The 13,992-nt window shown below is 38.9% G+C and overlaps 1 protein-coding gene across 8 annotated transcripts in view; it reads right to left on the bottom strand.

Annotated features, from left to right (window-relative positions):
• ASPH (aspartate beta-hydroxylase) overlaps positions 1-13,992 on the bottom strand; it is a 220,819-nt gene that overhangs the window by 19,508 nt on the left and 187,319 nt on the right. For all 8 annotated transcript variants that reach the window (XM_033203414.1, XM_033203413.1, XM_033203412.1 and 5 more), the window contains one exon: positions 6,383-6,518. In XM_033203414.1, the coding sequence (XP_033059305.1) occupies positions 6,383-6,518 (136 nt within the window). The remainder of the gene's footprint in view (positions 1-6,382; positions 6,519-13,992) is intronic.

Genomic DNA, 13,992 nt, shown 5'->3' on the forward strand with positions numbered 1-13,992 from the left:
AGAGGGAATACAGCCTTGGTGACACTTGTATTTTAGCCCAGTGTGATCAATCATAGACTTCTGACCTCTAGAGCTATAAGATAATAAATATGTCTATGTTTTAAGCTATTAAGTTTTGTGGTAATTTGTTACAGCAGCCACAGGAAACTAATACATCCCCTAAAGAAGGAAAATAGTTTATATTATATTTCTAACCTAGAAATGAATTTCTAGGACTATATTAGTTGCCAAAACACGATTTTTATTGGAATTTTAATGTCTTTTTCAATATCCAGATCATCCTATATATGATAATAAAGAATAGGATTTAAATGAAGAAGGGGTCTTTGAGAGAGGACATATTCTATGCATGACTGTCAAGAGCACAGATTCTGGGACATATCATTTAAGCATCCTGAACTATGCAAATTTCTTTACACTCTATAAAGCCCCTGCTTATTAGGGAAGATGTGCTCAGAATGTACACAGTATCATCTGCTCTCACAGGGGAGTAAAACAATGGTATTTTTAAAAGTCAGAGACATTTTAATTCCCTGTTCAAGATTCCTACAAGAGACTGCTACATCTAAAGCTGAGTTTAATTTTATTTAATTAATGTTAATTATGTCCTAAGATAATCATATACTGAGAATAAAATAAGAGTTACAAAAAATGCAACTAAAAGGTATTCGCCCCAATCAAATGGAGCTCAATGTTTTAGAAAACAATTTAGCTTTTTCTAAGTAACCTTTTTGGCTCTTAATTGAATAAAATGTTAATTGCTATTTTTAGTTACTAAGGGAGTTCCCCAAATGAACAATAAATGTCAGTTTGGGGGAATATTACATAAACCTATGAGTCATTGTAAAGCATTTTTAAGCCTGGGCTTTCCAAGGCTTCTGGTGTGCAGGGCCTGGGGCTGCTTGGCAGGAGGTCCCAGTTCTGAGCTCTGTGCCATCCAGGCAGCAGTTAAGTGAAACTGTTGGCTTGAGGAGCAAACAGAGGTGGCCTGGAGTTCTCACAAGCACCACATGGCTGAGCATGTGCTACCTGGAGAATAGATGTGCCTTACCTGAATGACAGGTGATGAATGGGTAACCAAATGGGTTGTGTCCCTGAGATTTTCATGGGATTAGAGAACACCTCTAGTCCTTTACACACATTTATCTTTCTGGTCTGTAAACACAGATTCTCTGTGCAGTAGACTCTGGGCGTTCACGCACTGTCACTGGTAATTTTAACTATTCACACCTGATCGTGAGTGTCCAAGGAATGCAACAACAGTTCCTTGGTGCTCACCATAGGCCAGGAACCACACTGCATGATGAGACTGCCTTATTTGATGTCTACAACATGCCATAAGAGAGGCTCGATTGGTGGTCTATTTTATAGAAGGGCAATTGAGCCAAAGAGGGGTCACATAGTAAACAGCAGAGCAGGAATTTCACTTCAGCCACTCTGGACCCAGTGCTCATGCTCTTAACCAGACCAGAGACCACCTCTCCATTAATATTATTACATCATGTGCTATTGTTAGGCCATAAAAATGTAATATTATTATCATATATTGGATAACTGTGCCAACTCTTTCATCTAGTGCTCACTGATACTAGTAACAACCCCATACTTGAGGCACTATTTGCCATTTTTCAGATGAGGGATTTGAAGCTCAGAGATTCAGGGGCATGTATACATCACACTGCTAATAAGCGGTGCATCCAGGACTCTAACCTAGGATTGCTGGTTTCCAAAGCCAATGCTTTAAAGCATAATTTCTCATTTTGTTGCATTGTAAATTAGAAGGCAGCTGTATAGGAGCAAACCAGTCAGCCTGAAGAGGAATGCCCAGCATCTGCAACTCACTGCGGCTTTGTTGTTGTTCAATTATTTCTCACCAATGTTAAAGTAACTCTCAAGAAGTAATAAACCTTGCTCTTTGGGAAAATAGCTCTAGAAAGAGACCTAACAGCCAATGTGAATCTGAAAGTCATTTAAATCTATCACTTCTTACACATGAATATACTTTGTGAGGGCTATTCATGGAGCTAGTATCCTGGGTTGTATCTTTTATAAATTTCAAGGCTCTACTTCTGGGGCAACAACAGGTTCCATCTTGCATGACAACTCTGATCAGTTGCCAGCAGTCACCTAGAATACTGTTGAGAAGGACTTAGAGGTTCAGCCTCAGCTTATTCAGAAAGGTTGTTGGGGTCAGTTAGCACCTTTCCCATGGGCTCTGGAAGAAAAAGTGACTGCACATGTGTGGCATATTTTAATCACTGTTGGTGGCACTTACTAAAATATGAGCAAAATAGATGTTCCATAATATTCACATAACAATTTAAAAACATATTTTTGGGGAACAACATTATTATTTATATTTGCTGATTCCATTTTTTTCCCTTCAACTCTAAAAAGCCAGTCCTTATAAAGGAATATAGTTCAGTCCTAATGAAACTACTTGGAGACAGTTCACTAGGGCTGCCACAAGCAAATACCACAGACTGAGTGGCTTAAACAACAGAAGTATATTTTCTCACAGTTCTGGAGGCTGAAAGTCCAAAATTAAGGTGTGGGCAGGCTTGGTTTCTCCTGAGGCCTCTCTTCTTGGCTCTTAGGTGGCCACCTTCTTGTTGTGTCCTCACACGTCCTTTTCTCATCCCTAGTGATATGGTTTGGCTGCATCCCCACCCAAATCCCAACTTGAATTATAGTTCCCATAATCCCCATGTCTCATGGGAGGGACCCGGTGGAGATAACTGAATCATGGGGGTGGTTTCCCCCATCCTGTTCTCATGATAGTGAGTTAGTTCTTATGAGAGCTGATAGTTTTATAAGGTGCTTCCCCCTTTGCTTGGTACTCATTCTCTCTCCTGCTGCCATGTGAAGAGGTGCCTTCCACCATGATTGTAAGTTTCCTGAGACCTCCCCAGTCATGTGGAACTGTGTATCAATTAAACCTCTTTTTCGTATAAATTACCTAGTGTATCTTCATAGCAGTGTGAGAACAGACTAACACATCTAGTGTCTCTTCCTCTTCTTATCAGGGCATCAGTTGTATTGGGTCAGGGCCTCATCCTTATGACCTCATTTAATCTTAACTATCTCCTTAAAGGCCCTATCACCAAATACAGTCACATTGGGGGTTAGGGCTTCAACATATGAATTTTGCGGGTACACAGTTCAGTACATAGTAGAGACCTACCATAATTTTACTTCAGAAAACTTCCAGCCTCAGCCTTAGGCATTCGACTACCCAGCAGCATGGTTTGCTAACTAGACAACAGCTAAGTCTTTACTGAGCCAGATATTCATCACCTTTTTCTCTGAATCTGAGCTCTCAATGTGGCTAAACAAACTGGTCTTTCACCTCCCTCCCTACCATGTCCGCCCCTGTCCCTTCCACTCCAGAATTCCTCTTCTCTATTTCTGAACCACAGCACCTGAGATGGATGCCATCCTGCTTCTGCGTAAGCTACAATAGTACTTGCCATAAAACTTATATTTTCTTTTCTTTCCTTTTTTTTTTTGACAGAGTCTCCTTCTGTTGCCCAGGCTGGAGTACAGTGGCATGATCTCGGCTCACTGCAATCTCTGCTTCCTGGGTTCAAGCGATTCTCCTATCTCAGCCTCCCGAGTAGCGGGAATTACAGGAACGTGCCACCATACCCAGCTAATTTTTTGTCTTTTTGGTAGAGACAGGGTTTCACCGTGTGGGCCAAGTTGGGCTTGAACTCCTGATCTCAAATGATCTGCCTGCCTTGGCCTCCCAGAGTGCTGGGATTACAGGCATGAGCCACCACACTGAGCCCCAAACTTATTCTTTATACTATGAATTTGTTTCTAGAAAATAGTTACTGGATTCCCCCATTAGAACCATGGAATCATACACCAAAGACCATAAAGAACTTTAAAAAATCTTCCTAAAAGGGAAACTATGTGAATTTTATCCCTTTATGACAATAAAATAGAACTAGAAATACAGTTTTAAAATTTGAAGCAGGCTGAGTGCAGTGGCTTACATCTGTAATCTCAGCATTTTGGGAGGCCAAGGTAAGAGGGTCACTTGAAGCCAGGAATTCAAGACCAGCCTGGGTGATATAGTGAGACCCTATCTCTATAAAAACATTTAAAAATTTGCTGGGTATGTAGATGCACACATGTAGTCCTAGCTACTTGGGAGGAGAATTGCCTGAGCCCAGGAGTTGGAAGCTGTAGTGAGCTAGGATTGGACCATTGCATGCCAACCTGGGCAAGAGAGCAAGATGCTGTCAATCAATCAATCATTGTTGAAGCAACTACAACAGATTGGAAAACCTATGCTCAATCACACACAGACACATATACATACAGATCATTTAAAGTCAACGTGGCAACCAGGGCAGAAATGCAGTCTTTTTTTGAAAATAACTCAGGTAAAAATACCATATATTACAGTGTAGGGAATACAGTCAATGCTGTAACTATAGGTCAGTGCGCCGGGCGCGGTGGCTCAAGCCTGTAATCCCAGCACTTTGGGAGGCCGAGACGGGCGGATCACGAGGTCAGGAGATCGAGACCATCCTGGCTAACACGGTGAAACCCCGTCTCTACTAAAAATACAAAAAACTAGCCAGGCGAGGTTGCGGGCGCCTGTAGTCCCAGCTACTCGGGAGGCTGAGGCAGGAGAATGGCGTGAACCCGGGAGGCGGAGCTTGCAGTGAGCCGAGATCCGGCCACTGCACTCCAGCCCCGGAGACAGAGTGAGACTCTGTCTCAAAAAAAAAAAAAAAAAAAAAAACTATAGGTCAGTGCATAGCCTTAACTGCTTTTATTAATAAGAAAGAATGAAAATAAATTTACTAAGGAATTCCAATCAAAATATTTAAAAGAAAAATAAAACAAAAAAAAAAAGAACAGGGGAAGGAAGAGAAAATATAAATTCAGGAATTACAATTCTATCACATGTAAGAAAGAGAAAGAAAGAACATGTAAATTCCATTCAATGGGAATAAGAATTTAACAAAGATACTAAGAAAGTAAAATACATTCTAAGAAATAAAGTAATTCATGGAAAATCAGGTATATTCCACCTATGTGAAAATTTAGAAGACAAAATGTTACCTCCAACAAAATTATTGACTCCGTAAGTTATTTTCTTTCTTGCTTAATGCTTTTTATGTCTTATAATACTTTGCATATTAATTTCATCAAATACTTTTTCTTTTGGCAGAAACTATGGTTTCTAGAAATTAGTGCTAGGATGTCCACTATTCTGAAGCATTGCTCTAGAAGGCCCATAGGTTCTATGATGCATAAGGATGTTAATGGAATCAAAGTGTCAGGTGAACACATAAGTGCCAATAGAATGGACTCATCTTAGTGACATGTCAGCAGCAAATTAGCATATTGCCCACATATGGATTGTACAGCTCCATTTAAAAAAATCTTGTTGGCAAAAAGTGGATAGTCACTTTTTTCATGGTTATCTCTCTTTTGATGGAAGTATCCTTGAAAATATTACTAAAGTAGTTCCTCTTATTCTTACATAGAAACCATTCTGACTGTCCTTATTTGTTCTTTAGTGTAAATTAGATGCATATTATAATCTGGATTTGTTTTCTGTAGCTGAAGATATGCAGCACATGCTGTTTAGTCTTCAAAATAAATTTATTTTTGTATAGTTATTGTTAACCCAGGCTAACTTCATTTTTCAAGGAGAAAATTGGAGAGTCTTAAAGATAAAATTTAATGCTCCTCATTTTAAAGATAGATAAATATATCAATTCATTGAAAACACACACACACACACACACACACACACACATGCTGGAGCCCCATATGTGTGCCTGTACCTGGGTTAAGCTAAAAAAATATGAAGTTCAATATGAACCATGGCCTATTCCTGAAGAGCTGAGACAGCAGTTATCATTGTCTTGTCACTCTGGTGTGTTACCATTTTTACCAGCTGGTGTGTTACCACTTTTACCATCATCCGTGTTGATATAATTTTGCCATGCAAAGTCACCTCCATTTTACAGGAGCAAATGATGCTCAGGGATATAACTTTCTAATACACTGATAACACCTGCTAGACTGTTCAGTTATGCCTACACAGTAGGGTTAGAGTCAGTAACATATCATTCAACAGGAAAGACCAGAAAAATCAGAACACTATTTATAAATATTTATCCAAATACACATGTGGATATACACACACAGAAATATACCTTCACACATACAAATAAGGGCTCAGATGCAGTTTTCAAAAACAATGAACAGATTTCAAAAATCTAGGTTTTTTGTGCCTCTCGTTTAAGCCCAGGAATCCCAGTTCTGCGAAGCATCAACAGAAGACTCTTGTCAGTACCCACTTCCCATCAAGTTGAGGCTGCAGAGAACCACCTAGAAGTCAGAAGCTCACCTTGCTGCCACAGCGTGAACTGGCTCCAGTCCCCTTTTTCCCTCAGGTTTTCGTCCTCAGGCAGGAAGAGACCTTTGGCTTTATCCATCACTGCAAGGCCTTCATCTCGGATTAACTTCCAGTTTCTTTCTAAAGACTAGAGGGAAGATGCTGTCTTTATTGGACTGAAAATGGGCCTGGTGGAGCACCTCATAATGATTCTTGTTTTTTTGCGGTTTCAGAAAAGAATTAATTTTTTTCCTTATCTAGATTCCTTATATTTCATTTTCCTCTGGGACTTCTTGTCATAGGTATAAAAAAACCAAATCTCATTATTTTTCCAAACCAAATGTTTTTGCAACATAACAATTTCAATAACTCCTAGAAACTTCAGAGAATAACCCTCTCCACAATTTAAGTTTTGCCTAAAGACTTTTTTTGAAACCACAACCTAAGAAGAGTGCTGATCTTGTTGATCAGATTACATTAGTACATGGTAATAACTTCCATGTGACACTCCAGCCTCCAAACTGAAACAGAAATCACAGACTTAATTTCACCTTTCAACAGAGTTCCTTACAAAGATGCCATTAAAGATGGTCAATATTAGTTCCACATTCAACGGTATCAGAAAAGTATCCACTGGAGGATTTGATACATAAAATTAACAGCAAACCAAAACAAATAAATGCACTAGTGTTTAGAATTGAGCCAAACAAAAATATTTCCTTGACTTCTCATTTATGAGGGAGCCTTAGCCCCTACCAGAAAGGGAGCTTAGGACCAGTAGAGACTAGGAGTGATGGGGCAGGTGATGGTAGATCCTGTGGAAGCCTCTAGGCAATCTGCACTATCACACTGGGTGTTGATTAGGAGTGGGAGGTGGGGGACGGTAGGATGAATAGGGGAGAAGGAAAAGGTGAGGATCTGAGCAGTAAACTAAGATGGATTTCCATCAGGAGACAAGCATAAAAACAGCTTTCCTACTTTAGGAAAGAGACAAAGCTGTACAGATACACCAGAATTTTGAAATGTTTATAATTTCAATCATTTCTATGTTCTATGAGAGGTGGATGAAATAGTTGAGTATATGGATTCATAGGCAGGGAGGAACATGTTAGCTGATTTCAACAAGAACCAGGGGCAGATCTATTTTCAGTGACTCAAAAGCATGGGACTAGAACTAATAAGTTACAAACCAAAAAACAGATTTTGATGCAAAAATGCAAACAAGTAGCATACTCTGAAGATTGACCGAGTTTCTTTGTAAATCATGGTTCTCTATCTTTTGAATTAGTCAAGCAAAATGATCAATTATTGGTTAGAACAAAGCACAAGATAATGTGTAGAGTGTCTTTTTACCAAGCCCTGCTTTATAAACTCATGATTCCACATAAGAAGGCAATGTGGAATCAGGATGGCTGCAGAGCCAGAGGGCTGTGATACAGACAGAGATTTGTGTGGAAACACGGTGCCAGCCCCAGCCAAACAAGGGAATACTTTTTATATCATGTGAAAACATTAGTTATTAAAATATTCTAGGGCAAGAAAGAAATTTTGGTTGATTTTATAATTTTATGACATGTATGCATTAATTTGTGTTAATATTGTTAACAAAAGACCAATGAGATTTGTGGAGGCCAAAGGAGAACTTTATTTTTCAAAAGCAATCTGCAGATTGCGGAGATGCAGCTTTGGAAAGTGCACTCCCAGGAAGGGTGGGGGAGAGGGAGATGTCAAAGGCCAAAACTGCAGGGTAGGGCAGGTGAGGTGTGTTGGGAGCAAGGAAGAATATTGGCTGGATGGCCTTTAAGCCCCAGATCACCAGTCTCTGGTGGTTAATCGGCTGGTTCCAGGTGGTTCGTTGGCTGGTTGGTGTAGGTGGTCTTGTTGGTGGTCAGATGGAGGAATTTCCAGTTGTAGTTGTTTCCAAAAACTGTTGACTTGGTTGCAGAAACACAGCTTCTGCAACACCTTCCAAGGACACAGAAAGCAGGAATGCTTCCTCACCCTGACATGGCCTCTTGGTTCTGTTTTTAACTTTTGAGCCAAAGGGAGTTCATCTTGTTTGCCAATTGGAGACATAGTTTGACCACATCTACACCTGCTACTACCATTGCCCAGCTTGGCGTGTCCTGGTCATTATCCATGTTTAGGGCTCTGTCCACCAACTAGGTTCCATATAACTCCATCCCAAGTAGGCAGGTCGTGAAGAACAGGGCAAAGATCGCATCTCAATAAAGAGACATTCAAAAGCCCTTACTTTGTCGGTCCACAGATGGAAAGCATACAACCATTTTGTAAAAAATCCCCAAGACCATGGAAAAGAAAAAAAATGCACCCTAGGATTTTGCTGTATGTTCACATCTTCCCAAATGCACCTCAACTGCCAACACTCACTCTGGATATTGTCACTTGTTCAAGTTGCTAGATAAATCTGTTAGATTCTTGTTAAATTGTCACACAGAGAAGGAGAGAATTGCTTCTCTAACACATAAAATTACTTTTCAAATGAGGTTATTGGTGCCTTATAAGGACAACCTATTCTTTTATTCCCTCCTGGTATTTTAGAAGATTCTTTTATTTCTTTAGAAAGCTGATTTAGGGGCATGGTTGGAAACAGCTGATCTTTTGTTACTAAAATAGGGCACAAAGCCCTAGGGAAAAATGTTAAAGTGATTGCATCACTCAATATAATTTAACATTTTTTACTTAAGAATAGACTATCTTTTATATATGAAACGTTGCCCTTCCTGCCCCTTCACCCCCAGTCTCCCCCGAGAAGTGTTGCCAAGGTACTTTTCGTGAAGAGTAATAATTTTTTCAAAAATGTTTTGGCTTTTCCTTGTTATATGTGGCGCACATGTGATGGATGACAGACTCGGGCTCAAAAGGGGCAAACGGGTACAGAAGGGTCTCTCTGAACACATGCCCTAATATGCCACCAGACATGCTCAGTCCTAACTAGTACTACTAACTCAGTACTATCTAGTCCATTTTTATTATAAAACAGTCACTTATTTTCTCTTTTGAGTTCAATACTTTCTTACAGAATTTTACATTGGGAAGGAATCATACTGTTAATCAAGCTGAAATTTCCTCAGTTGAGGGAAGATGAAATGGCTCCTTGTGTGGTTAATGAGCCTAAATCCCACAGTCTGGTGGTCAGAACCAGTGCTGCCAAAACCCCTCCGTACTATCTCCTCCTCAATTATTAGAGAAGGTCACATTTAGGCATAGGGATTTCAGTCTGCAGCGGATTCAAGGGGCCCTGCTCTCCTTGAGCATAAGAGCAATTGCAAGGTACCCCAGCCTCCTGGTCTCAGAGATTTACTGGGTACCTGTGACTGTGGGTGCTGGTAGGGAGCACTTGCAAGGTGCTTAGAGAGCAACATGCTCCTCGGTGAGCGACATGCAGAGGGCAATGCCTCCAAGACACTTCAGCATCTTTGACAAGTGGGGAAAACCGAGGGAAACAAAAGATCCCACCAGTTGAACCTGATGACATGTGCTTGAAGGTGTTTGGAAAGACATAACAGGGACTTTTACGGGCACTGGGGAGAAATCTGGGATGGGACCTAAGAATGTTGTTTTAAGCACAAACCAAGGAATCACATAATATAATATTCACATGGTTAGAGAAAATTAAAGATCAAACCAAATTATACTGGGCGTGTGTGTGTGTGTCTGTTCAGGACAAAAGCAAAATACCATAAACTGGGTAGCTTATAAATAACAGAAATTTACTTCCCACAGTTCTGGAGTGTAAGTCCAAACTCAAGATGCTGGCAGATTCAGTTCTGGTGAGGGCCACTTTCTGGTTCATAGATGGTACCTTCTAGATGCCTCCACAAATGGTAGATAGGACAACCAGACTCTCTGGGGACTGTTTTATAAGGGCACTAATCTCATTCATGAAGGCTTTGCCCTTAAGGCATAAGAGTCACCAAAAGCCCCACCTCTTAATACTGTCACCTTGGGGTTAAATTTCCATAGATGAATTTGGGGGAGACACAAACATTCAGACTATATCAGTGTATGTGTGTGTAGGAGAGAGGGGGAGGGAGACAGAATATGAATTTTCTCTACAGTAATACCACCCAGTTGTCTTCAATGGCAAAGAATTCAGTTTTTAGGAAATTCCAACAGAAAACTTGAAACTTGAAAACCAATGCCTACATTTTTAAAGGCCTCTTCTGAAATATTACTCCCTTGACTCTAAACTCATCTATTTCAGAAAACTGAAAGAGAAACTAATCGCATTGGTATTTGAGTTGGTTGCCTGAAAGACAACAGCTTCTAATTCCCATTTTTTCTCGTGGCAAAAGAGACTTTAGAAAGCAGAGGTTTGATTCTTTCTACAGTGGCACATGGCTTCACATAGCCATCTCAGCATGTGCCTCACAAGTTACACCTTAGCTATATTTTTCACTCTAGGCATCTATAAATAGACTTCCCAGTTCTGACCTCATGAATCCCACACCATGCCCCAGCTATCCTGAATCCCAGACCTGCATCCAGTTAAGACCAGTTTCCTCCTCTCCCCAGAGAGCTTGCTCATACCACCTAGATGCTGTACTTTTCTCTGTAACATCAAATTAAATTAAGTCCTATTTTCTTCTCTTAAAATTGACTTCCTGCAGAAAGTCTTTCTCTTGAGAAGCGAACTAAAGCCTCATTTTTATTTATTTTTCTTATTAATGTTTTTGTTCAATTAAAAAATACACATTTTTTAAAGTCAAATATTATTACAGGTCTTATAATGAGAATTGCAGTCTCTTCCCCAATTCTTCCCCAATCCTCAGTCTAACTCCCAGCTAATTATTTAAAATATTTATTCTGCTATTAACCTGCTTATATCTAAATAGCATGTTATATTGCTATTTTTGATTTATTAATTCGAGGCATTATAACTCATCTATTATAGAAGGTTAACAATTAAATAATTTAATGTCTTCATTCTCTATCCTCGTAACACATTTAATTTCACAAATCTTTCATATCAGTGCAAATTCACATTCAGGTTTTATAATATTATGACAATCAGGTATCACTCACACTTGACTAGAGTTGTAATGATTACACTTCACGTCACATGCAGCATTTTTTTCCTGCCCCCTTTTCATTGGCTTTATTTTGTAATGCACTTCATACTATTTCTTCACTAATTCTGAAAGAGTGCTATAAAATCCCCTGATGCTTTTATTCTCCCTTTTGCCAAAAACATTATAAATTGATTACTTTCTTGCTTTTTCTCTTTTTCTGAAGATAACCCTCCCACAGCCATTTGCCTTGCTCTGATCTGGATCAGCTGCTGTCTGAATTTGCTACACAATCATGGCCATGGAACTCCCCTTGGCTTCTGCCTGGTACTGGGTTTCCTAATGACTGGATTCTAGTTGTTCCTGAGGAAGGACACACCACAGGTAAAACTGAATTCTGAAAGTGTCTCAAGCTCTTACACCTGATTGAAGGTTTGAGTATGTATGGTTAGGTATTTAAGCTGTAAATTTATTTAGTTAGTAAATAATGTTGTTTTATAATTTTTTTCTTGTTATCTAGTGTGATACTATTTTACTTTAAATAGTAATTGCAGAGTTGACAGAGATTGAATATATTCAAAGCAAATAAGGCAACTCATTGATATACATTGCATAATATCAGATCAACACATTCAGTGCCACCCATGCTGTACATCAGAGCCTCAGAACTTGTTCATCTTAAAACTGAAAGTTTTGAACTCTTTGACTAACATGTCCCCATTTGACTTTTGCAGATGCCACATATAAGTGATATCATACAGTATTTGTCTTTCTATATCTGGCTTACTTCACTTAGCATAATGTCCTCCAGATTCATTCATGTTGTTGCACGTGGCAGGATATCCTTCTTTTTAAAGGCGGAGTAATATCCCATTGTGTTTATATACTACAGTTTTTCTTCATTCACCTGTTGATAGACATTTGGGTTGTTTCATATCGTGGCTATAGTAAATAATGCTGTAATAAGCACAGGGGTACAGATACCTCTTTGAGTTACTGATTTCATTTCCATTAGATATATAATTAGAAGTAGGGCTGCTGGATTGTATAGTAATTCTATTTTTAATTTTTTGAGGAACCTCCACATGGTTTTCCATCATGGCTGTACCAATTTACATTTCCACCAAGAGTGTACATGTGTTCCCTTTTCTCTGCATCCTCATCAACACTTGTTACCTCATTTTTTTCATAATAGCCATCCTAACAGGTATGAGGTGATATCTCATTGTCCTTTTGACTTGCATTTCTCTTATGAATAGTGATGTTGAGCACATTTTCATATACCTGTTGGCCATTTGTAAGTCTTTGAAAAAATGTCTATTTAGGTAGGCCCTTTGCCAATTTTTAAATTGGGTTATTTAGTTTTTTGCAATTGAGTTGCATTAGTTCCTTATATATTTTGGTTATTAACCCCTTATCAGATATATGGTTTGCAAATATTTTCTCCTGTTCCATAGATTGCTTTTCATTTTGTTGTTTCTTTTGCTGTGCAGAAGCCTTTTAGTTTGCTGTAGTCTCACTTGTTTATTTTTGCTTTTGTTGCCTGTGTTTTTCATGCCATATCCACAAAATTATTGCCAAGATGAATGTCTTTTTATAATTTTGAAAGGATTAGTCCATTACATTATAACTTTTAGTGTTGCTCTTGGGAAACCTGATGCCTTTTAGATTCTCCCCTCTTCCTATCCTTCCTTCTCTAGAAGCTTTATAAGAGTCAGGATAGTAAACTGTTTAGGAGTATAAAAAATTTGGAGCCAGACTGCATGTTTGGAGATCTGACTCTGTCACTTATTTGCTGTGTGATTTGGGGCAAATTACTTATCTCTGTGCCTTAGTTTATAAAGCTTTTCCCAAGAGTCCCTGAGAGAATTAAATGAGTGAAAAGTGCTTGCACTATATGTATAGTGCAAGCTATGATGATGATGAGGATTTAAGATCTTCTCTTTCTTTCCTGTTTCTTGAAATTTCATGGCAATATGCCTTATTGTAAAGGCAGGGTACTCAGAGGCACCCTTCAACCTGGAAACTCACATTTTTTCTCTTCTGAACTATCTTCTAATATTATTCATTTCTTCTCTCTCTCTCTCTTTTTTTTTTTTTTTTTTTTTTTGCCTATTCTCCCTGGAACTCTTTTTATCTGATGTTAGCTATGTTAAATTGAGCCTCTAATCATCCTATGTTTTCTATCTTCCATCTCTTCCTTTTTGTTTTTCCTTCTGGGAGATTTCCTTAACTTAGCTTCTAACACTGCTTAAATTCTTATTTCTGCAAATCACACTTTTTAATTTCTGAGAGCCCTTTCTCAGTTGTTCCTTTTTATAGTATCCCATACTTGTTTTACAGATACACATCTTCTCTTATTGCTCTGAGTATATTAGAGGTATTATTTGTTTTCCTTTTGTTCCCTATATTTTCTCGATTTCCCCCAAGCTACATCATTCTTATTGTTTTGTTCATCTTTAATGTTAAAAATATCCTTAATGTTTGGTGATCCTTGGCTGTCAGTCCTACAAAATTGAGACAACAGCTGGACATCTTGTGAAAGGGCAGGGCCTGTGTCTGACAGGCCTCCATCCATGTTGGATGCAT

The sequence above is a fragment of the Trachypithecus francoisi genome, unplaced genomic scaffold, assembly GCF_009764315.1.
Source record: "Trachypithecus francoisi isolate TF-2019V2 unplaced genomic scaffold, Tfra_2.0 Lachesis_group7, whole genome shotgun sequence".
NCBI lineage: Eukaryota > Metazoa > Chordata > Mammalia > Primates > Cercopithecidae > Trachypithecus > Trachypithecus francoisi.